A 24,052-nucleotide genomic window follows, 5' to 3' on the forward strand; every position below is an offset into this window, starting at 1 on the left:
ACACACACACACACACACACAGAGAATTCCCTCAATCATGGAATTTATGGGCCTTCAATGGGTTTCCTTTGTTCCAAGATGGTCCAGCTGTATGTGTATGTGTGTGCATGTGCATCTGTCTGCTGGCAACAGTCTCTCAGCTCAGGATGTTGGCCGGCCTTCTGCAGACCCCTCTGCAAACCACTGGCTTAGAAGTGCACAACAAGCATAGCACTTCTCCCCAAACATGGGGGAACACTGGCTGCTCACCCCACCTCCCAGTCCCAGCAGCCTGGAGAGAAGACCTAGAGCAACATCACATCTCAAAGCAAAATGATCCAGCCCAGAACAGAAGCAAGGCCTCCTGGGTGGGAGGGGCTGGGAACTCACCAGGACTCTGCCGGTCAGTGTCTGGGCGGATATCATCACCCCCGCCCAGTCCTTCACGGAGGTCATCCAGCCGACCTCGGCTGCCACCGCCTCCTCTTTTTCGTCCACCGGCTTGAGAGTGCCATCTGCCTGGCTCGAGCCATTGTTAATCTTCTGGGCCTCCTGGCAACAGAGAGAACCAACATTGAAACAGAGGGAAAAACTGGATTGAAATAACACGTCTACACCCAAAGGGGTCCCGGCTGAAGTGGGAAGTAGCTTGAAGGTACAGGGGCAGGGGAGGAAGGGTGGGTTGTGACTTTGATTTTTTAAAATTTTATTTTAAAGGAATTGGGCTTGGGTGTGGTTCAAGTGGTAAAGAGCCTGCCTAGCAAATAAGGCCTTGAGTTCAAATGTCATGAGAAAAGAATATTTCCTTTTAAAAATATCTTTGTGAGACAAAAAAGGATATTACTTTCCACCCATTTGAAAGAAAAAAAACCCCAAGGCTCAGGAGGGAGGGCAGCCTGTCTTGGTTACAGAGAGAATACGAAGGTCAGCACACTGTGATCTCTGACCGGTCTATACCCTCTCCCAGCAGCACCCCCACTTTCCTGTAAGGATTCCCCTTCTCTTCATCTAAATCTATGTGATTCGAAAGTGTCTGATGGCCCCACATTGACACCAGCAATGGAGACTGGTCCATTGGCAGCAGTGACTGGGCCAGGCAGGGATAGCCACATGACCCCTGTCAACCACGTAAGACTCAGGTCTGGAACATTTGCTGGAAAGAGTAAGAGAGGTAATCCTTCCCTGAGAATGAAGTCACCATGGAAGAAAGTAGAAGTGATAGAATACTGGTGTCAATTGAACACCTGGTTCCAGCTGAGCCTGAAATTCATACGAGATCTTTCCAGTTACAGGAGACAATTTCCCTTTATAACTTAAAATGTACATGAAGAAAGACGCTGACTTCATCTGATAAATGAACTCTGCCTGGAATACTCTTCCATGACTGCTCAGGGCTTGTTCCTTTATTTCCTTCAAGTCTTATCCTTCCCTGACTACCCTTTTTAAATTGCAGCTCTGTCCTTCCAACAGCACTTTTCTGATTTGCGCTTTCCACAGCACTTAAAACCTCTAATATACTCCATAATCCACTTATTTACTGTCTGCCTCCCCCCAGTGCTGTGGCCCCCATAACAGAGTCCCCAGCACAAAGCTGGCTCAGTAAACATGAAAGAATGGCTACACATGGTTCTGAGCATCAGCCCCTCAACTACAGAGCCTGGGCTTAGGGCAGCTAGGTAAAAGACAGGACACCCAGTCACATTTGAAATTCAGATAAACAACACTGTAAGTCTGACCCAAATATTGCATGGAACATACTAACACTAAAAACTTCATCACTATTTATCTAAACTGTTAAGTTTAACTGGCTCCATACTCAAATACCCACTGAGTTTATTAGTACAGATAAAGGTGTAAAAAGATGCCAACAATTAATTTCCAAAGCAATCCCACACTGGGGATCATTGTGCCTTGGAGTTAGGGGGAGAAACCAAAAGCAGAGATGAAAATCTCCCTCTGCAATGAGTGGGGTGCAGTTGAGTGAGGCCAGGGGTACATGGGAAGCCATGGCAAGAGCACTCTGGATTAGTTACCCTTTCGGGCATGGCTAGGGCAGACAGGCTGGTTCTCTCCCTCTCTGGCTCTGGGAGGTTGGGGAAGAAAAAAGCAATACCTGTAGTACTGGGCACTTATATTTATTTTATTCCCAAGTGTGTTAAAGCCCATGGAGCTAGAATAATCTAAGTGGAAGTCTGGTGCGGGAGGCCACCAGGTGGGAATAGCTGAGGGCCTCCTGCTAATATGTGTGACATCTGCTGTCAGAGCCACGTAGGCCAGTCTCAGGGACCTGTTATGACTTGTCCTGGTTCCACAGTTGAAGCCACATGAGATCTTGAACAGGTGGGGCTCCAGGGGGAGGTAAAGGCTCAGATCCATGGGTAGCCATAGCAACCATGGGTGCAGACTCAGAGTAGAAATCTAACTTTCCCACTACTGCGGGACCCATCTTACATGGGACATTTCCTGCTCCACAGGCTTCAAGATTAAACAGGGCCCAGTGGTACATGCATGCTCAGTCAATTTGTCCCAGAACCCCCGTGCACCAGCTCCCCTGCCCCTCTTCTGACACTGACATTGACATTGCAAAGCAGTGGTTCTCAAGCTAGAGCAGAAATCAGAAATATGAGGGGCCTATTAAAACACAGAGTTCTGGATCCAATCCAGAACTTGCAGTTCTACCAGCTCCCGGGTAACACCCATCTTCTGGCCAAGGGAGCCCTCTGGGGGACTATAGCTCCTAACCATCCTGGCAGGACATGATGAGCCCCACCCTCATCTGAAAGGGGTTGTGATCACTCCCCCAGTTCTTTCTTGGCCTCCTCCTTCACCCAGCGTCACCTGCCTTTTCCAGAATTGGACAGTGCCAGTTGGGGGAGAGAGGCTGGAGCACAGTATGGGCCCTCAAATCATAGGTTCTTGTATTTGCTCTTTAGGAACACCTGCCAGGGACATTTCTGAACTGGTCCCTTGGCTGCCACATAGGAACCTAGAGGGCCAGCTCCCTGTTTCTCCTCCCTGGGGACTCAGATGGCAAGGAAGCCTGTCTTACAGTCCCTGGAGGAGGGAAATCAGCATAAAAAGAGCTGGGAAGCAGAGTCCCAAGCACTGACAGTGGCTCTAGTGCATCAATAATTCATAGCACAATAGGTATATAGTAGATAATGCTTATTTGCCAGCCCTGGTACCTATTGTTTTACAAGGCATTCACTATTTTAATTACTTTATGATAGACAAGGAAAAACACAGACTAAAGGAGATAATGCCCTTGTTATTATTTGCTTATACTAGATGTTGTGAGCTTAATTACCACATGTAGGAGGCAGGCCTGGAGGTGGAGCTAGGGGAGCAGGGATCTCTATATAGCTGCGCCCCAGCCAGTCAGGTTTGCCAGGGACCCTCTACCTGGAGGGAGAGGCCCTGTTCTCCTCCATTGACCTCACACTGTCCAAAGAATCTATCAGCAGGCACCACAGGAAGCGGGCAGGGGACAAGAAAGTTTAAGTGACCCTGCTGGTAACATGTAGGATATGAAGGTGGCTGGGGCAAAGACCACTGGAATAGTGATGGCCCCCATGCATCAAGCCAGAACCGTGCTAACAACTAAGGATTAAGTGTTGTCTGTATGCCATCTTGCTTAAACCTTGTAATAAATCCAGTTGTCAAGTGGAATTGTCCCCACTTCACAGCGAGAGTAACAGAGAGTAGGTGTCTCAGAGAACAGCATAGAGCCTGCTATGGCTTCAGTCTGCTCCACCTTAGCCAAATTGATTCTTGGAAGCAAGTTAACTCCTAAGCCTGGGTCTCTGCAGGAATGGGGCACCCACAGATGGGGCTGGTTCTTCTCAGTCAGTCAAAGCTGAATGGATGGCCCTGTGAAGGACACTGGCTCAGAATGAACCCTCAATAAACAATTACAGAACAGAGAGAGGGTAAACAAGTGTGGGCTCTCAGCTGTGTTACCCTCCAACTAGGTAATGACTCCTGGAGGCCAGGAGCCCTGATTTTTGTAGAGGTTCCAGCAGGTTCCATCAGGAACCAAGTGCCCTCTTAGATCTCCCTGGCTCTGAGCTCCGATGGGCTGATCTCCCATTCTGGGATGAGGAAAGTATGGGTCACAGAGAGGCTACCTGAGTCCCAGATCTGGGCTTGTTTTCCTGTACCTCAGGGCACTGCTTCAGAGGGGAGTGGTGCTTTGTCTTGAATGGCAAAGTGAGCAGCCAGCCATTCCAAACTTCCCACTTCCCTACAGAGGAAGATTCCACCTTGATGCAAGGAGGAGTTCTGAGTGAGGTGTGCATCACTGTGCATGTGAGTGCATGCGTGTGTATAAGAGACACTTTGCTGGTTGCAGGCTTCAGCTGCCCTAGCCTCAGGAAGACAGGCCACCAGATCCACAGAAATGGAGTTAAGGATGCCTCATGGGGCAGAGCAGAACACAATGGAGGGAGAAGCAGAGAACAAAGGTGACTTGGGGCAGTGGCCTGGGCAGGGGACTGTCCTGAACACAGGTGGTGCTGGAGAGCTTCCTCCCACCCCCAGCCCCACCCTTTGAAAATCCCTGAGAAAGGGCTCATCCTTGCTTTGGAGGCCCCTTAGCCCTCCCCTGCCCTTCCTTTGCCCTTCCCACAGCCACAGCACTTGTGGGGCCCACACCTAATCTTAGTTGTTAGACCCAAGGGTAAGGAGGGTGTCCAAGCAAGGGTGCAAGTATAGGAGGCTAGGATACACTGGTAAGTGGAGTGGCCGCAGTCCCTTCCTACACTCATCATACTGGGCACGAGGCCTTACCCCTTTTTGCCTTCTGCCCATCATGGGGAGTCCCCACAATGACTTCCCATTGATGTGGCTTCAGCATGCCTCACCTCTCCTATGTCACCTGCAGCCTGACTGGACCTCAGCCACTGATGCTTACTTACTACATAGGGCACCCCTCTGACTGGATTTGGGCATTTCCAACCAAATCTCAAGATTGAAGACCAAACCTTGAGAAGGGGCCTCAGTGGTTCCTCAGGATGCCAGCCTTCCTCTCCCTGAAAGGGAGGAAAGGAAGGGAAGGAAAGGGAAGCCCTTTGCCACTCAGGCCAGCCACATAACTACCCAGGCAAGACAGAGCCCACTTCCCATTGGATCTATTGCTCTAATCTCTCAGTGCCTCCCCCCAAAAAATGACTGCTTCAAATCTAGATTAAGTGACTCAATCACCCCAACCTACAACCTGGGCTGACCCAGAGGCACAAACTACAGTTTGTAGTTCAGGTATTCCTAACATGGTCAGAAGCCTCACCTGGCTGGACCCTTGGATTGAGTATGGGGGGCACAGGAGAGACAAACTGTCCTTGTCCTCTAAGGGCCTGATTTTCATGACAGTGAGAGTTGCCTTGGCCTGGCACAGGAGGGCAAAAACACATTTTAAACCAACAACCCACAATCCTCTGGTTTGGGTGATCTCTGTCTCTCATCCTTCCCAAATTGTATAGAAAAGTAGGAATCACAGGCCAGTGATGTGGGAGACAGAACTCTTGAAAATCAGTATACTCAAGTCCAAGTTCAGCTTTTCTGGGTGGCCTTTTTTTTTTCTGGCAAATCACTCCACTTCCATACTCTTGAAGTTTATATTCTCTTCTATAAACAAGTGAGTTTTGCCTGTTCCTCCACTGGGTTCCTGGAAAACTCAAATCTGATCTCTTAGGGCACAGCACTTCCTAAAGGGACCAACTGCTTTGTAAAGCGAGAGCCAAGGTAGAGTCCCTGACTTCCTGCTCTGGAAAGGAAGTGGGGCCACTCTGGAGAAAGCCAGAGGCCTCACAGAGCATGGGGCTCCAGCCCACATTCCTGCTGAGCTGTGCCTAGCAGGGCAGGGCCAGGTTATCTTGGGCGCCATCAGGATGTTACATTGCAAAATCTTGCCAGCGCCTGTGTACTGGACATGCCTCCCTATGGGGTGTGAGCAGCCTCTATATGTGCTGTCACCTGGTAGGGCTCACTCACCTCCGGACACACCCACACTGACACCTGTCTGTCAGCAGGGCCAGGTGCCAAGGTCACCATAGGCATCACACCTGTGACAGATGGCGTCAGGAATAGGGAGCCAACAGGGCCAGGCTCCAGCAGAATTAAGACTTCCCTCCCTGCTGCCTGCTGAGGATCATCTGGAGGTTCCAAGTCTGTCTTGGATTTAATTGCACCACAGTTCTTTGGTGACTGACTCCTCATTCTGGAAGTGGCTTAGGCAACAGCTATCCTGGAAGGAGGATATTTTAAGGCCATGTAAGGCCATGACGCCTATACCCTTCTAAGGCCTCCCCTCCCACTCAAAGGACAAGTCAGTCCCACCCACCCAGTCTATCCCTCTCCTGTCTGTCATCAGATGAGTCTACACCCACTCACAACACTCAAGCCTCATGGGCTTCATTGAGCTTCCAGAACATTCCATCTCAGGGCTGTCTGCACTGGCTGCTCCTGCCATGCTGGGTATCTACATGGTTACCCTCTCTACCCTCTGAGATCTTTGTTCGAATCCTCACCTATTACCTATGAGCCATTCCTGACTACTCTATGGAGATGATCCCCACCTGGGGTCATCTGGGCTCTCCTCATCAGAGCAGTCATGCCTTCGGAAGCCTAAGCACTTGAATCATTTCTGTGAAGTTACATGAGGGAAAGAATTTCTGTCTGTTTTGTTCAAGGCTACGTCTTCAACATTAAAACATCATGAACTCAGAGTAAGTACTGACATTGGTAAAAGAAAGGAGGGAGGGGAAAGAGGGGGAGAGCTATAGTCAATAGAAAATCAATTCTTGGCAGGTACAACATCTAAAATAGATAATATTGCTAATAAATAGTAATAGAAATAATATTGGCTGCCATTTTGAAGCATGATCACAGTCACCCTATGAGGTAGATACTAATGTCCTCATTTGATGGATGCAGGGCTAAGCAGTTGGGCCAAGGTAAGTCAGAATTTAACCCCACTGTCTGACACCATAAAGGGACAAGTACCTGTCCTGCTGTCCTCCCAGGGACAGAGTGAGGAGCAAGTGGAATAACGAGCATGGAAGGATTATTGACTGCTGTCAAGTGACCATGCAATGTTGTATCATTACTAGCACTCAATTCACCCCACTTCTGGGTACAGAGCGTACTGAGGTCACACTTCTTCAAGGTCCCTGTGCCTTGAGAGAGTGATTAAACCAAGGACAGAGGAGCACCATCATTCCTCTGCCAAGAACCAGCCCAGAACCATAACCATAAATCATCCTTTAAGGAGGAGAGCATCAAATTGGAAATGAACATGGCTTCACTGGCAGGCTGTGAAGCCCTTCTGCTAAGAGCCACGGTTCTCTATGCAAATGCAACTCCAGTAGAAGACTGACTTCCTCTCGCTCCTTGAATCCTCAGAAGCTCTGAACACCTGCCCTTCTGCCCAGTGCTCCAGAGCACTCAGCTGCTCCAGGAGGTCATACTGGCCAGACCAGGCAGCAGAGAGCCACCTCTCCTATTTCCTCTTGATCAGAAATGGAAGCCCTGTACTGAACCCTCAACCCAGATCCCTAGTATCATGGGATATTCCTCAGATGATCTTCTCCCAAAGGGCACTATGGAAAAAGGAAAAACCAGGAAACTTCCTTCTGTCCTCTCCTTGTCTCATAGTCTCACACTGTGTGTTCAAATTTCCCCTAAGCCTGTATTGAAGAGCTCTGAGACACTTATTTATCTGCCTGGATCCCTCCCTGACAATGCCCTGCCTTCCCTGCCCCCTCACCTGCCAAGCTGAGCCAGCAGCCCATACACAGCTGCCCTCAGCTGGATAAAAGGCAAAAAGGACTCTCCTGCCAGAAGGATTGTAGGAGGATGAGGGCCTGGACCAAAAGTTAGAAAGCCCACATTCAGCCCTAGGGACAAGCTACATGGCCTTAGCTAGTCTCTTAACCTCTCTTAGCAGAGGGAGCAGTGAGTTAAACCCACAGTTTTCTGGCCCAAGGATCCCAGCCTCCTGTGAGGCACCATAAGGGTCCATGATGGAAGTCAAATGAGAGAAAGCCCAGGCCTTATGAAAATCAAAGACCTACACAAGCACTTTCCCCTATCAAAGTTCTGTGCTACACTGCATCTAAGTGAAGCAATTTTTTGGGGAGGAATGTTTTAATCCCATGAGTCAACATTCATTGGTCTGTTTTAGTTTTATTTCATGATGATCATGACAATGAAAATGACGATGACATTCTGTGGCACAGTTTGGAGTTTGATCTAAGATCAGAAATGTCTGGACTACAAACCCTGGGGCTTCTACATCTCCATGCAGACCACTATCCTGGTCCCTGTGCCTGAGGGTTCCCCAGCCTGAATGCCAAGGAAGGGTCCTCCAGTCACCCTACCCCTGCCAACAAGGAAGAAGGAGCCCCCAGAAGCCTCTTCTACCTCCTGGGAGGGCAGCGGATGTGGGCATTCTCCCTGGTACCAATAATCCTGCATATTAGGGGATTAGGCAGATTACCTAAAGCAGCTCAAGCAAATAAAGCATAATGTGGGCACCGCCAGCTGGGATTTTCATGGTGAGAGTTCTGTGAATGGAGACGATGGAGGAGATGATCACTGGGAGACTCCAGGGAAGAGAAATAGGGCAGAAGAAGACTTCAGATCCCTCCCAGAGCAGGCAGCAGCATTCATTTCTGCCCTGAGGAAGTTCAGTTATGCATCCTCTCCCTGGATGCTCAGAGCTTCCCATGTACCTGCTGGGCCTGTAAATACTTGTCCCCATCCATCCCCAGGCACCCTGCACGGGCAGTGGGTTCAGACATGGACCGAGTGAACTCATCCATAGCAGCCACTGTGCTTGTTAGCTATGGGCCACACTTCCCAGTGTAGAGACATGCTGTCCACAAATTCAGGACACAGGAGCTTAAAAAAGAGCTCACACAAAGCCCACTGCCATGGAGTTGAAAAGGCATGCAAGTGTGCCTATGTCCCTGCCACTCCTGAGATACTGCATCCTCACAGCATTTTCAGCCATTGTTCTTGAGGTGTGCTGGGCACATTCTTTCTTAGAAACACCAGTGCATTCTGTGTGAACAAATGTGCTTTAGAAGTCTTTGTGGTAGAAAAAGACAACAGCAGAGAAAGGCTAAGTGACCTTTAACAAGTCCTCACCATCTTTACATCTCAGGCTTTCTTGTCTCAGAATCTAAGAGGCTGTGTAAACACTCCCCAAGAGGCTGAGCAGCATTGAACTGCCTGACCTTGAGGCCTGGATTATGGAGCCCTCACTGTCCTCAGTTCTGTGACCCTGAGAAAGTCCATCAAATGTCATTTCCCCTGTCAGAGAAATGGAGAAGGAGGCAGGATCTGTTCTTCCCTGCTCAGAGCCATCTCACAGTCACTCTCCATTGATGCTGGCTCTCAGGAAGTCCTTGATCCCCTCTCACACCTACCAGCCATGTTGTCTGCTTGGTCACTTTACACCAATTTATTTAATCTGCACAACAAGACTGCAAAGTAGGAATATTATGAGATTGGGTAATTTTTCCAAAAATCAACCAGCTCCTGAGTGGCGGAACTGAAATTTAAATCCCTTCTATTCTAACTCTAAAAGTCATTCTCTTACTGCATGCTGTCCAGGACATACAAAATGTAAAAAAAAGAGAGAGAGAATCTGCTTACAAAATAATGTTTGTTACTACTACTGAAGCAACCATCTTATACTCTATGACTTCTGTATTACAGAAGTCTTTAGTACAGATTGCTAGATTGGATTATAATCAGCCATGTATGGAAAGGAATTTGGAAAAAAAAAAGTCTAGGAGAGGGGTTCCCAATCTGGGAATAGAAAGACTCATTAGATATTAAATATGTCCTCAAAAAGCCATATTCACTGCTTAAAATCAGTAAGTCAGTCCCCAAACCTTCAGGGCTAATGCATGCATCTTGTCCAATACACATTTGCAAAATAATGATCTTTTACTCCTTCAATCAGCTTAATTTTTTTTTAAATCAGCTTAATAAAATGAGAAGCACTGACAGTCCAAAGTTCACTATCAGGAACACAGAGATTTGGAAAGACTTAGCAGAGAACTCAGTCATGACTCCTAAGCCTGGGTGCCCCAGCCAGACCCAGGACAGCCCTCTCACCTGTAAGGACACACAAATGGAGCTACCAGTCTGCAGAACAATGTCTCACACCCCAGGAGAATGGCTCAAAATTTCCCCAACAAGAATCCATCACAGGACCCCATATGGAGGATAAAACTCACATGCATTTTCCAGTTGAGGAATAACCATAATCATGCCAGGCAGGTCCAGAAGTTCAGATGGATTTGTAATGGATATAATTTCCTGAGTGGTTTGTGCTATCTCAATGAATGTGTTAATAACAGTGCAAGTTAGGCAGTATTACCTCCATTTTAAAGACTAGCAGTGGGTACTGAGGCTTTCTGAGATCTGTGGTTAGCATAGTGACCTTACAAAGCCACTGAGAGGTCAAGTCCCACAGAGGCCCAGTGAGCTCAATGCACTTCTCTTTGTGGCAGGAATCCTGAGTTTTATGGGAGGGCAGTTTAGTATGGCTTCTTGTTTCAAGGAGACTATGCAACCCCATATATATGATTAAATGAATCTCAGAGTCACAGAGCCATAGAAGTTAGAAGTACAAGAAGTCTTAGAACTCATATGAAAAAGAAGTAAGGTGAATATGGTTGATGTACTTTCTATACGAGAATCAATATAGAATTTTTAAACCTGTTGAAATCACCATAAGAAGTGATTTCACCACTTATAGTTCCACCATAAGAAGGGAACTAAGGTAGAAAAGAGAATAATGGAGGTGATGAATCAATTGGGGATATAATACATATACACATGGAAATGTCATAATGAAACTCCCTGTACAGCTATCTTAAACAAACAAAAATGCCCTTTTTTCAAAAAAGGAGGACAGGAAGCTAAAGCAGATCTTGTTTGGGGGTTGGTACCATGGGGAGGTGAGAGGATATAAAGAAATGGTGTCAGACGGTGAATATGGTACAAATATTATGTACTCGTGTATGAAAATGGACAATTGAAACTATTCTAAGAATGGGGAGAGATAAAAGAGAATGATGGAAGGTATGAATTTAACTAAGATACAGTGTAAGCACTTTTGTAAATGTTACCATATACCACCAGTACAACAATAATATGACAATAAAAACAAAACTTTTTAAAAATAAACAAATAAAACTATAAAATTCAGTATTATGAACTTTAGGGGAAAAAAAAGAACTCACATGAACTGACTTCCTCCCCTCGACTTTTCCAAGAAGAGCAAGTTATTCATCAAAGAGGCTACTGTGGAGCTGCCCTGGATGAGAGATGGCATGAAGAGGTGTGGGAAGGCCAGGCAGTATTGTCTAAGAGTCGTGAGTTCTGAGTCCTTACTCTCCACCTACTTAGACCTTATCAAGAAATGAACTGCTGAGATCCACAGGAATTTCATAAAAGACAGCAAAAATCTTCATGTTAACTTTCATGACTCAAGTTAGAGGAGAAGAGAAAACAAATCAAATTAAAACAAAGATGTGAACGTGGTTAGGAAACTACCAAACAAAGCCAAAAGACAGGTGTTAGATGGCTTTATCAGTGAGGCCACCACCTCTTCCTGTCTCCTACCTCACCCCAACTCCTGGAAAGCAGCCTCAGAATGGTGGGGGTCATCCTAGCTCCCAGAGAGGAATCACTGAAAGAAACACAGGGAAAAACTGAAGAGAAGAGAAGGAGAAAAGGAAGGGAGTCCAATGCCATCCTGATGACAAGGAGAATTGGCCTGGTGAGAGACCCTATTCTTCACAGCAAAGGGTCCTATAGGTTGGCTCACAGGTGTTCTGGTCCCATGGGACCCACATGGGCCACTGAGCAGCACCACCCCAGGAAGTATTCTGGATTCCAGAAGCAGCAGCACAAAGGAATGTACATGAGCCAGTGAAAGACAGCTGATGCTCTCTCCCGGGAAGAGCTGTCCTTTTCTTTGACATTATGTCGTCACTCCTTTGTTAGATATTAACATGCCCTTTGAATGAAATGACAATGATGGCAGAGCTGGCATTTGACAGTTTCTTTGTTATGCCCTTGCTTGTCAAAATAAGCCGGCAGCCCTGCAAAACTCTCTCTGCTCTTTAAAGTTTAATTGACTATCCCAGGAAAAGTCTTGGAATCACTCACTTGGTCCAAATAACTTATTCTGCACATGCCACACTCACAGTAGCCAGGTTCCATACATGGAGCCCAGGCTGTGTCTGTCACACTGGTGAAGGCCAGGAAAGGTAGGTCTTGGGAGACTCAGACCTGGTCCTCAGGACTCCAACAGTAAGCAAGCACTGGCCCAGAGGGCAGAGAAGAAGGACCACATGGGTTGTCAGAGCTTTGGGCCACCCCAAAGGGCCCTGAATCCTATTATTTTGTGGCCTCATTATCTCCCCTGCTGGAAATGCACAAACTGGAACACCCTCCCTGAAAATATGACAATGGTTGCCATGGTCCCACCACATTATTTAGGGGGGGCAAATGAGGGAAAGAATTTGCCAGCAGGCAACAGGTAAGATGAATGGCTTGTGGTTGAATACTCTCCTCCTGGTCAACAGACAGAATCAACATGGAGGAAAAGATGAGTAACTTGTGAGCAATGTAAGTCACTGCTCAAGGCCCAAGTGAAACAGAACATTCCCATCTCCTTAGCACCCCCACAACTCACAACTCTGCCCGTCACCTTCTTTACACATATGTGCTTACTCTCTGGTGATTGCCAATAGCGTGCAAGTTCCATGAAGACAAGGTCTCTGCCCAGTTTGTTTGCTCTAGCTTCTCAAAGGCCCAGAACAGCACCCCCCAGAACACAATAGGTCCTTTGTAGTATGTTGAATGAAAGATTGACCAAATCCTGTTTTTTGTTCTATTCTGGATGTTTTCCCTCTTTGCTCATATTGTTTGGAATCTCAAAATTCTGCCAAGTCCACCCTGGTCAAAGCACAGAACTTGAAGTGCTCAAAGCCTGGTCCGCAAGGCCTTTAGCCCAGGCTGCTGCCTTCCCAGCTCATGACTGACCTGCCATCCCATCAGATGTCTTCGATAGGACCTGGTCCTCTTGACCACCCCATCTTTGTACCAGCCATTCCTGCTCCTGGTATGCCCTCCCTGTTGGTCCCCATTCATCATCCTCCCAGATCAAATCCCAAAGGCCCAGAGATGTTCTCCCCACTGTTTCTATCCCCTCTCAGCTGGCTTTGTCTTACCACTAGTACCCAAATCTGCTCTCCTACATCAACATTGCTCAGGCACGAGTTTAGAAGCCTTAGTTGTCTTTCATCTGTGCCTCTCATAGTGCCCCAATGACCCTGGAAGCTTCTTGAGGCCAGGCATATATTTTTTTATGCCCAAAGTGTTTGGCATGCAGTAAAGTGATAAATAGATACGCACAGTCTAAGTTCAAACCCTGCTCAGCAGACACTGGAACAGCAAGCGCCATTCCCAGTGGTTAACATCTGGTTAAACCAGGCCAGTCTCCAGGCCTCACAGCTTAACCTGGAACTGACTGTAACTGCTGTTCCCGGGCGGCTCCATTTTCACATATAAAACCAACTCCTAAGCAAGATCAGATGTCATGGGGCTTCTGAGAGGCATAGGCCTCACCAGGCACGTCAGTCAAAAAAAAGATGAATGTCCTTGTTTACAAAAGGAGTCATCCTGTTCCAGGAAAATTTCCACCGTGATTTAGAACCTTCTCTGTATGCGCCTAGAGACCTCACCGACTGAACATTTTTCCACCTCTTCCATTTGCTGAACTTGGATGGGGTTTGGTTTGAGGTCAGAAGAGCTGTTGGAATTAGGTCATCGGACTGCCTTTCCCAACTTGTAACATGACCTCCATTTGGGAACCCAAGGCCTAGCAAGACCCAGGGACTCTGGGAGACAAAAGATGACTAGGTTCCAGGACATGCAGAAGTAGTGAGGACCCACTACTCCAAGCCAGGCAAACTGCAGCCCAGTCAGCAGGAGAGCCCAGATCAGACCTTCAGGAACCCTGGAGCTGCTCTGCTTCCTGGACCCTGGCTGTATGCTCAGGCTCCCATGCTCCTGTGTCCCCACATACCCTAACTTGAACCTAGGTTTTCAATACAGTAGCCAAACACCAGAGAGCCTGGCTGCACTGCTGATTGGAAATGAATACAGTAACTTCACAGCCAGAGACATGAGAGGGACCGCCACTTCTATGGAGTCCAGAGGATACCTCCTTTTCCTTCTAGATCCCTGGTGGGAGAGAGGAAGAGCCAGAGCCCAGTCCTACACAGTCACAGCTCTCTCCTTGGCACTCCAAGACCCGTCAATCTCTTCTGCCTGACCTAGGACCCCTGTAGTGTGGGACATCAGGAAGAGACTCACAGCTGTGAGAACCTTCCTTTACCAGAATGGCTTTTCCAAATTTATATCAGGTTTCCTTCTACCCCAGCTTGTCAGTGGGGGACTCTTGCCTAACATGGTTGAGGAATGTCTTAGAATCTAGTGTGATTCAGCCTGGCTTCGGATGAGGTTTTCCACCCAGACAGCGCACACTGAGTGTCTGCAAGCATCTGCTCACGACACCCGGGGCACCCACACCCTTTCCCTGTTTCCAGACAGTGGTCAGGAGGACACTTTTGACAAGTGGCAAGTCCAGCCCTCCAATGAGGTCAGGTAGAAAAAATAAGCTGACAAGAAGCTAAAAGGTCTTGCCCACACACTTGCATACAGGGACCTCCTGTCCCCAGTCCCCCTTTCCCCTCAATTTTCTCAATCTGTGAATCTGGATGCAACACAGCAGATTAAACAATTAAGAGCGACTGGTGGAGGTGATTCAACAACTGAGCTCTCAAAAGGCACGCACACCTGTCTCAGAAGACAGGGCAGAGCCCTTAGGACTTTAAAAGTTGTTTTCTCCTTGTTTCCAGTCTCGCTTACCCCTTTCTACAAATGCAGACTCTCCCCAGAGGGCACCCAGACAACTGTTAGAAAATGCAGGCTGCAAAATTGTCTGAAACATGAATGTCTGGGTTACTCATGAATTATTACTGAATGGTTGCTAGTTCTGCCACATTCCCATCTGAGGACCCACTAGCTCCCTGAACAAAGAGAAACAGGCTGGTCCTCTGTGAGTGCTCGGTTTACTGTGCTGCAATGGGGCTCCATCAGGTGGGCATCAGTATGAAGATAACATGGAAGGAGAAGATTTTAAAGCTCAGAACTCTCATGTTATAAAGATCTGCAAAGATAGAACAGCCCTGAACGACAAGAAGCCCCCTGTCTGAGCGCTGTGGCCCTCACCTGAGCTGGCATCCTGAGAGCCCCATGTTTCCATAACAACTGTCAGTCCTGCCCTCAGCACTGATAGATATGAGGACCTCCTTTGTGTAGGCAGCTCCGGAAGAAAAGTCAGATTGTTGCCTGAATCTTAAATCTCTCTTTTTTTCTTTTCCTTCTGCAGCTGGCTAGGAGCTATGCACAGAGTTATTACTAAGATTTCTTAGTCTGGAGATTTCAAAGATGAAGTCATTCCTCCATGGGGGATTGGTTCCAGTCCCCCCTCCCTGCCCCAGAGATACTAATATCCGTGGATGCTCATGTACTGCTATGGTTTACTCCCCAGAGGTTATGGGTTGAAAGCCTGGTCCCCAGTGTAGTGGTACTAAGGTAGTGAACCTTTAAGAGGTGGGGCTAGCTAGTAAATGATTAAGTCTTTGAGGGTACTGCCCTTGCAAAGGATTAATGCTGGTCACACAGGGTGAGTTAGTTCTCACAAGAACAAGTGGTTATAAAGAGCAAGCCTGGTCCTTGAGACTCTCCCTGGCTTCCTGTCTCACCACGTGATCTCTCCCTCTCGCATGTGCTCCCACCGTAATGCTATCCTCCAGGATTTGATTCAGTCAGGGGATCCTCACCAGAGCCAAACAGCACCATACTCTTGAACCTCCAGAACTGTGAGCTAAAGAAGTCTCTTTCTTATAAAGTGTCTAGCCTAGGGCATTTTGTTATAATTCAGAAAACAGACTAATACTTATATCGGATACTGTGGTACTTGATATAACCTGTACACATCCTCCTAACACATGTAAATGCTATGTAAATAGTTAAGTATAGCAACTATATTATGTAACAGTATATAATATAATATACACATAACATAGTATATGATAACTGTATTATGTGATGAATAATAACAAGAAAAATATCCTAAATGTTTCAGATAGACACAACCTTTTCTTTCAAATATTTTCAATCCACAAATGCAGAGCCCATGGATACAGAGGACCAACTGTAGTCTATCTTTTGACCCAGTTGGTAATGACACAGATTCTCTCATAATTATTAACTATTTTGTACTTTTTAAATATTCTTTTCTGTGTGTCTATTTTATTTCACTATTTTTAAAAAGGGTTTAAAAATTAATTGGCCAAACTGCTCTTGAGGGACCCATCGCCACTGCCAGCATTTATGACGTTTCTTCTGGCACAGAATGGATGCCTGCAACTGCAAATAACCCTGTGTCATGACCTGCCCAAAAGGAAAAAGTCAGTGAAAGTCATTGGTCCCCAGGCACAGCTAGGGGCCAGGACACCAGCAGCAGGAGAAACTGGAGAGGTCAAAGGCGATTAGAAACAGTCATCACATCAAGAGGCTAGGAGCCCAGAGGACCTGTGAACATGACAATTTGTTGCTGGCTCAAATTCAGGGCTATGTCTATAAATGAGGTCATGGGGAGAAGAAAGTGATTCATGGTTCATACCTGCCTTGGGAGGCCATAAAATGAGGCAGGCAGGGTCCTGGTCATTTCATTGGAGAAAGAGAAAGACTTCTACCACTGCCTTGCCAATCCAGTCCTGAGGGTTGCTCAAGGCCTCAGCCCAGCTTGGATTAAGGTGTCAGGAACCTGAATCAATCAACAGGTGTCTGGGTCATATTTCTAAACCAGGTGGGGGCGAGAGGCAGGACCAGGTCCTTCTATACCTCCCCAGTACCCACTGCACCCTGTCCTAAGCCCATTATCCAGTTCAAGGTGGATTAATTACTGCTTACTCCTTGCCAAGTCCTACTCATTCTTCAAGACACAGTTTAAAAGCCACCTCCACCAGGAAGCCTCTCCAGATCTCTGAGTGAGAATCAATGTCTCACAGTGGTGTTTGCTCCACATCTCTTCTCTATCCCCTCAGAGTGTTACTTGTTCCTCAGTCATGAAGCCTCATTATATTAGAGTCCTGTGGAAACATCCATCATCCCCCCAGCTAAGAACCTCATTTTACAAAATGTAGTAGGTATACAACAAGTAGCCAATGCTTATTAATAAGTCAAGGTCCAAGGGCGCAGATCCAGTGACCAGGAAGCAAGGGTCTTAGGTTGTCGGGGAGCACAGGGCCTGGCAGGAGGGAGGGCATGCAGCACAGGGAGTCTTCACATCTCAGATCCACCCCACCTTCTCTCCCCCACTGGCTACTAAGCTCATACTTATTTGCACCCTGGTGTCCACACTTGCTCCATGGAGAAATCCATGTGAGTCGTCTGCACACTCAAGCCCCAGAGACCTTACAAAGTTCAGAGGGTCGTGTCGCTCCTGTGCTGATGCTCTTCAGTGACTCCCAGTGTTCCCAGGGTCAAGTTCAGAATCCTGAGCACAACCCATGGAGATGCTCTGGTGTGTTCAGCCTTCATTGCACCCTTGGCCTCACTTTCCTCATGTTCCAGCTGTGGAGAAACTTGCCACCATTCACTCAATGAGCAGTCCTCTTTTCTGATTCAGAAAGCTGCATGAACTATTTCCCTTCTTCCCCTAGCCTAGTCCAGGCTTTTGACAGCTCCTTAAGATCCCTTCCTAGAAAGCCTTTCTTAATTCATCTCTACCACCACCAGCAACATCACCATCAGTCAGTAAAACTTCCTATCCTATGCTCCTTTCATGTCTCCATCAGAGTACTCCATCAAAACACTCAAGGCATTTGCAGATGCATGGTCAATGCCTATATCAGTCAGCTTTCCATCACTGTGACAAAATACCTGGGATAATCAACTTAAAAGGAGAAAAGGTTTATCTGAACACAAGATTTCATAGGTCCAGTCCATGGTCCCTTGACCCTGTTGTTTGGGCCTGTGACAGCACAAGAGCCATGGCAGAGGAGGCCTGTTCACCTCATGACAGCTAGAAAGAAAAAAAGAGAAGAAAGGGCCAGGGTTCCAGTAATGCCTTCAAGGGGAACATCCCTCTAGTACACCCCATATCCCATAGGTCCCATCACCTCCTGATAGTGCCACAGGTGTTCAACACATGAGCCCTTGGGGGACATTAAGATCTAAACTATATTAAAACACACTACATCTATATATAAAGAATGCGATGCACTGTAAGCTGTTGAATAGGGCAGCAGGGTGATAGAGAAAGGGTTAAGTAATGGAGGAATTGATCTGATTAAGCAAAATATACACATGTCTGCAATGCCAACACAACCCCCTCGCCAAGACTATCAGTATATACTTGAAAGAATGAAGGACAGGAAGGTAAAAACAGGTCCTGTCCAGGAGTGGGTATCAGTGGAAGAGGGAAGGGTACAAGGAGAGGTGAAGGAGGGTGAATATGGTGGATATATTTCATATTCGTTTATGAAAACAGAACAATGAAACCTGCTGGAATTGTTCTAAGCAAAGGGGAGATGAGGTAGAATGATGGAGGGGGTGAATCTAACTAAGATACATTGTAAGCACATAAGAAAATGGCACAGTGTATCTCCCCTGTACAACAACCATATGCTAATAAAAAATGAGCATTAAAAAAGTTAAATTCCAATGGGGGAAAGAAAAAAGATCCAAACCATGGCAGTACCTCAGTGCCTCACTAGAGCCAGCATACTGTCCTGTAAGAGCTACCTAGTGAAGATTTTAGGTTGGGAGCACTGTCGATCTCTGTTGCAATAACTCAACTGTGCTGCTGCAGGGCGAAAGTAGCCACGGACAATACAAAAACAAACTATTGTGGTCCAATAAAACTTTATTATGGACACTGAAACTTGAATTTCATAGATATCCCTCACTTACACATTCTTTCCAACTCTTCCAATATCTCACAGGCCATACAAAAAGCAGAGGCCAGTCTTGGCTTCAGATATTCCAACTCAGTACACGGAAGTGGGCCTACGAGTTTACATCCCAACCAGGTCCCAGCTGAGGCTGACCCAAGGCCGCTGGCATGCTGGCCTCCTTTTGGGAATCACTGATCTTGAATAAAAGGACCTTCCAAGGATCTGATTTCTAGAACCCCAGCTTATCCACTTCCTCACATTGGCACAAGAAACCTTGACCAACCTCCAGAATGTGGCACCTGTCATGGATTTAATGTGTTCTCCAAAATATATGCTTCAGTCCTGACATCCAGTCCCTAAAAATGTGGCCTTACTTGGAAATAGGGACACTGTAGCTGTCATCAAGTTCAGATGAGGGTGCACTGGAGAAAAAGACACTAATAGAGAGGAGAGGTGAAAACAGACACAGGAGATCATGCAACAACAGGGGCAGAGACTGGAGTGATGCAGCTGTAAGCCAAGGATTGCTGGCCACACCAGAAGCATGGAAAAGACAAGGAAAGAGTGTCCCTTCCTGGTGTCATAGGGAACATGGCCCTGTCCACAGCTTGACGGCAGAGTTCTGCCCTCTGTGAAGTATACATTTCTGTAGTTTTAAATCACCCAATTTATGACATTTTGTTGTAATACTCTAATCTGAGGATAGTCAAAGCATTGGCCAGGGCTGTAGCCTCTGTGGGTGACCAGATGAACTTCAGGGGCACACTGGGATTCTGCTCTCTGGCTGGTGGGGATTTGATTTGGGGTCTCTCTTTGGAAATTAGATAAGCCAACTAATGTGATGTTTTGTAGGATACATGGCCTGAGGCTGGTTTTGGCAGAAAGCATGTGATTATTTTTTATTCTTAAAAAAAAAAAAAGAAGAAAATCAATGAATAAATTAAGGAGATGTGGTTTTCCCCCATCCTGGGCTCCACAGGTTCTACTTCTCACTTGGAAACCGCTCACAAGGGACTGTTCAGTGACAAAGATGTGGACTTCCTCTGGGTCTGAGCTATAAATGCTTCTCTAATCGACATGGAAACAGCTGAGCAGTAGACATTTTCACAGCCTGAGCACCCTGGTTTTAGCCATAAATTATACCCCTCTCCTTCCGGAAAAAATAAGGGGTATAATTTTTACTTTCAAAAGAGAGTCAGCAGACATAGTTCTGTGCCTGGTCCCTTAGGAAAGAACCAAAAAGAGAATGTGGACACAGCTTGTCATTGCTGATAGAGAGGAAGGGGACCTCAGAGGGTAAGGACCCAGAATTCTCAAGATCTGAGGCCCTAGAACAAAAAATCAGACCCAACCAAATGCCTTCCTGTCTCTCCTACCCACAGCTGTCTGCTCACTCACAATTGGTATGAACTTGAGGACTAGCACTTGTTTTATAGGCAGCAGACCACAAGATTCTCAGAAGGCCCTTGGAAAATCGCAGGTGTCTGATTCTTTGAGATGAATGGAGCAAAGACACCCTCTGGAGGTAGTATTTTCCATCCCTGTCATTCCCAAGGCCAGGAGCTAATCTCCAATGCCAGTAGATTCATGAACAGCATGTCAGGTTTTGACCAAGACAGTGAGTTTGTGAACACCAACACCTCAGGCTCCAATCCAAAGTTGAGAATTAGCTGGCTAGGAGCTTGGTGCACTGTCATAGAAGAGTCAGACAGTCCTGGGTTTGCAGATGGGCCTCTTTTTGTTTGTTTGTTGTTTGTTTTTGTGTTAGGATCTAATTTGCTCTGCAAATTGGAGCAAGTTAGTAAGCCCTTTGAAACCTGGGTTTCTGAGCTATGAGAGAGGAATGATTACAAATGTTTTGTGGGTTTGTGAGGATTCTGAGAGACGTTGGATGTGTCTGGCACATTATACTGATTTATAAAGCACTATGTGCCAAGTATGAATCTAAATAGTACACAAGGTGTAACCCTTTCCATCCTTTCTTGCATTTTTAACATCTCTTCATTCTGCAGATGAGAGCTTGGAGGCTCAAAGAGGTCAAGGCACCTGCCCTCAGTCACAGAGTAAGTGATATGGCCGAGCCTAAGCAGGCCTATTCTGGAGCCTCTGCTCTCCCCACGGAGGTCTGCTGCATCCCCACAGCAGGTGTGAGGGGTTAGGAATGAAGATGTACATTCATCCATTTATTCAACAATTCACCTGTGCCTCTCCCAAAAACAGAGTGCTCAGCAGGAAATACGGCTTCTCCTGCCATGAGCTGAAAATCTATCAGGGTAAATAAGACAAGTACCTGAAACTAAATAAAGGTAGACTATGACACCAAAGAGCAGACAGAGTGTGGTAGAAGACCTGTTAAATGGCAGGAGACAGTGTTTGTGGAATAGTGGAATAGGCAGATTTAATGAGGGAGGTGGTATTTCTGCAGGCCTTGAAGGATGGGCACGGTTTTGACAGATGCACACAGCATGCTCAATCTAAATTAGGAGTCCTCGTTCTTTCTCATAGCAACCCATCCATTTCCTTCATCAGGCTCACTGCAGTTCTAATACCACAGCTATGTGCAGATTTATCTGTTTAATGCTAGTCTCCCTTGGTAGACCCTGAGCCTGGGAGGAGAGACAGTGTGCTATTGTGTCCACTACTGTCTGTTGTCTTTGCAGAGCCAAGCTTTGGCATGGAGCAGGTACACATCAAGCATTTGTTGGATGGATTGATGGATGGATGGATGGATGGATAGATGTACAGATGAATGTGGAAGCAAGTGTTGGTTACCAATTACAGAGAAGTAAGTGTGACATGTAAACACACTGCCCAGATCTACCATTGCAGACACCCCAAGTACTTGGTTACCCTCATCCGAGTCTTCTCTTTTGTGGGAAGTTTTACCCCACTTCCCTGATTTCCCTACATGTCCCCTTGGGTCCTACAGCACTTAGAGTTAGGCTCCTGAGCACAGATGTCTCCCTAACAAGACTAGATGACTCACAGGAGGCCAAAAGCCCTGCCTTCTCCTTCATGTTCATCCATAGTTCTCAGGAGAGACCTGGACACAGTCAGGGCTCAGCTGAAGTGTGACCATGTGGAGCTGAGAGGCCCTGTCTTCTCCCTGTCCTCATTTATTCCCATTAGGCAACTGACCACACCCAGCTGGCACATGGTCCTGGGGCCTCCTGGTATGGCAGCATGCCGCCCCAACTCCAGCATTGCCCAGGTGGCAGGACTTCTGCTGAAAACAGAGCTGCAATCCTTGGTTCCACAGTGCTGAGCCAGGTGACTAAGAATGCCAATGCTTCCAGCATTTTTGAGGCCCTTCCTCCAAAGGCAGGAGGGTGTATAAAAATGCATGGGTCTCTGCGGGGCCATGCATCCTGACTGGAGCCTGCTGGCCTCCAGGCTGGGACAACACACCACTGCTGGTTTGCCACAGATAGGGCCTGGGTAATACAGCCGGAGAAGACGAGCCAAGAGCAGGTCTGAGCAGCTGCCGACCAGATCCTACCCTCAGCATGACCCAGACCTGGGGCTTTCATGAAACTAGGCTCTCCACAGCAGAGATCTGAGACAGCCTCTGGGCCAGTCCTAGGCACTCTGTGGACTTGGAGCTTCAAACTCTCCTCCTTTCCAGTGGATACGAGAGTAAAACCCTACCCATTAGGACCAGGAATGGGTCAACACATCCCTGTATGTAAAGGAAGCAATGCACCAGGCTAAGATGGGTTGTGCTGCCTGATTCAAGGTCACAGGCCTCAGAACAAGCCCAGCCTGGCATGGCTGTGCTCCTGTTTAATTTATTTTCCCCATCTGGACAATGGACATGATGACTCCCATATCACTGGATGGTAAGACATGCTTGGAGGACTCTGGGTTGTCTGAACATATTGGTGACCCAGAAATTACTAGTTATTAATGCTAATGATGAGAAGGAATACTACCAGGTAGAGTAAGCTTCAAGACTTACTTTGTGTGTTAACTTGGTAAAGCTTTCTGTTGGGCATGCAAATAAAGCTTATATGATTTATTTTTATTTAACACACATATACAGGATGGTTGCCTGTCAGGCATTGTTCTGATTATTCCATAAATATCCACTCATTTAATCTTCATAACAACTTCATGCAGAGTAAACTATTATTGTGCCCATTTTATAAATGAAGAGACTGAGGCACAGAGAAGTTAGAGGAATTGCCCCAGATCACAGAGCTGTAAGAGGAGAAGCTGAGATTTGCACCAAAGCTCTCTGCCCTGGAGTTCATGTTAGGTAATCACGGATCAGTTGCCCTGTCTGTCATTACTCTGGTCCCTGTTGCCTGTTATAACCTCTTATCTTGCTAAGCACAGCTAGTCTCCGACTGAAAGAGGAAGGAAATGCAGACTGGCAGGGTCCTCCTCTGGAACATCTTTGAAGCCCCTGCAGCTCCCAACAGAGCCAGCTGAGAGTGGGCTCCCATCTACACTGCCTCAGAGCTTCAAGACCTACTGTGTCCTTCGCTTTCTTCAAGGGTTCCCCAGCAGAAACCAGATGAGCAAATGCTATGCAGTTCCCTCGGGAGCATCTGCACAGGCCCACCTTCCCACAGGGCAGTGCTTTCACACTCATGACCTTGACCCAAAGGAGAAATACAGGCTACATTCACAATAGCCAAACTGTGGAATCAACCTAAGTGACCATGAATGGATAAAGAAAACGTGGTATATACAGGTTTTACATATATATATATATATATATATAAATAATACTAGTCAGTCCTTAAAAAGAGAAGGAAATCCCACCATTTGTAATAATGGAAGGGTCGGCAGGAGATTAAATGAAATAAGCCAGACTCAGAAAGACAAACACTGCATGATCTCCTTCAAATGTGGAATCTAAGGAAGTTGATCTCACAGAAGTAGAGAACAGAGAGTGGTCACCAGGGCCCAGGAGGGGAGGAAGGTGTGGTTAAAGAGAAACTGCTCAATGGTTCAAAGTTTGTTAGGTAGGAGGAATAAATTCTACTGTTGTGTTGCCTAGCATGGTT

General features: G+C 46.8%; 1 protein-coding gene across 39 annotated transcripts in view; it reads right to left on the bottom strand.

The window, feature by feature from the left end:
* Kcnma1 (potassium calcium-activated channel subfamily M alpha 1) overlaps positions 1 to 24,052 on the bottom strand; it is a 718,079-nt gene that overhangs the window by 508,509 nt on the left and 185,518 nt on the right. For all 39 annotated transcript variants that reach the window (XM_074079232.1, XM_074079231.1, XM_074079236.1 and 36 more), the window contains exon 2: positions 370 to 531. In XM_074079232.1, the coding sequence (XP_073935333.1) occupies positions 370 to 531 (162 nt within the window). The remainder of the gene's footprint in view (positions 1 to 369; positions 532 to 24,052) is intronic.

Source organism: Castor canadensis, chromosome 7 (assembly GCF_047511655.1).
Source record: "Castor canadensis chromosome 7, mCasCan1.hap1v2, whole genome shotgun sequence".
NCBI lineage: Eukaryota > Metazoa > Chordata > Mammalia > Rodentia > Castoridae > Castor > Castor canadensis.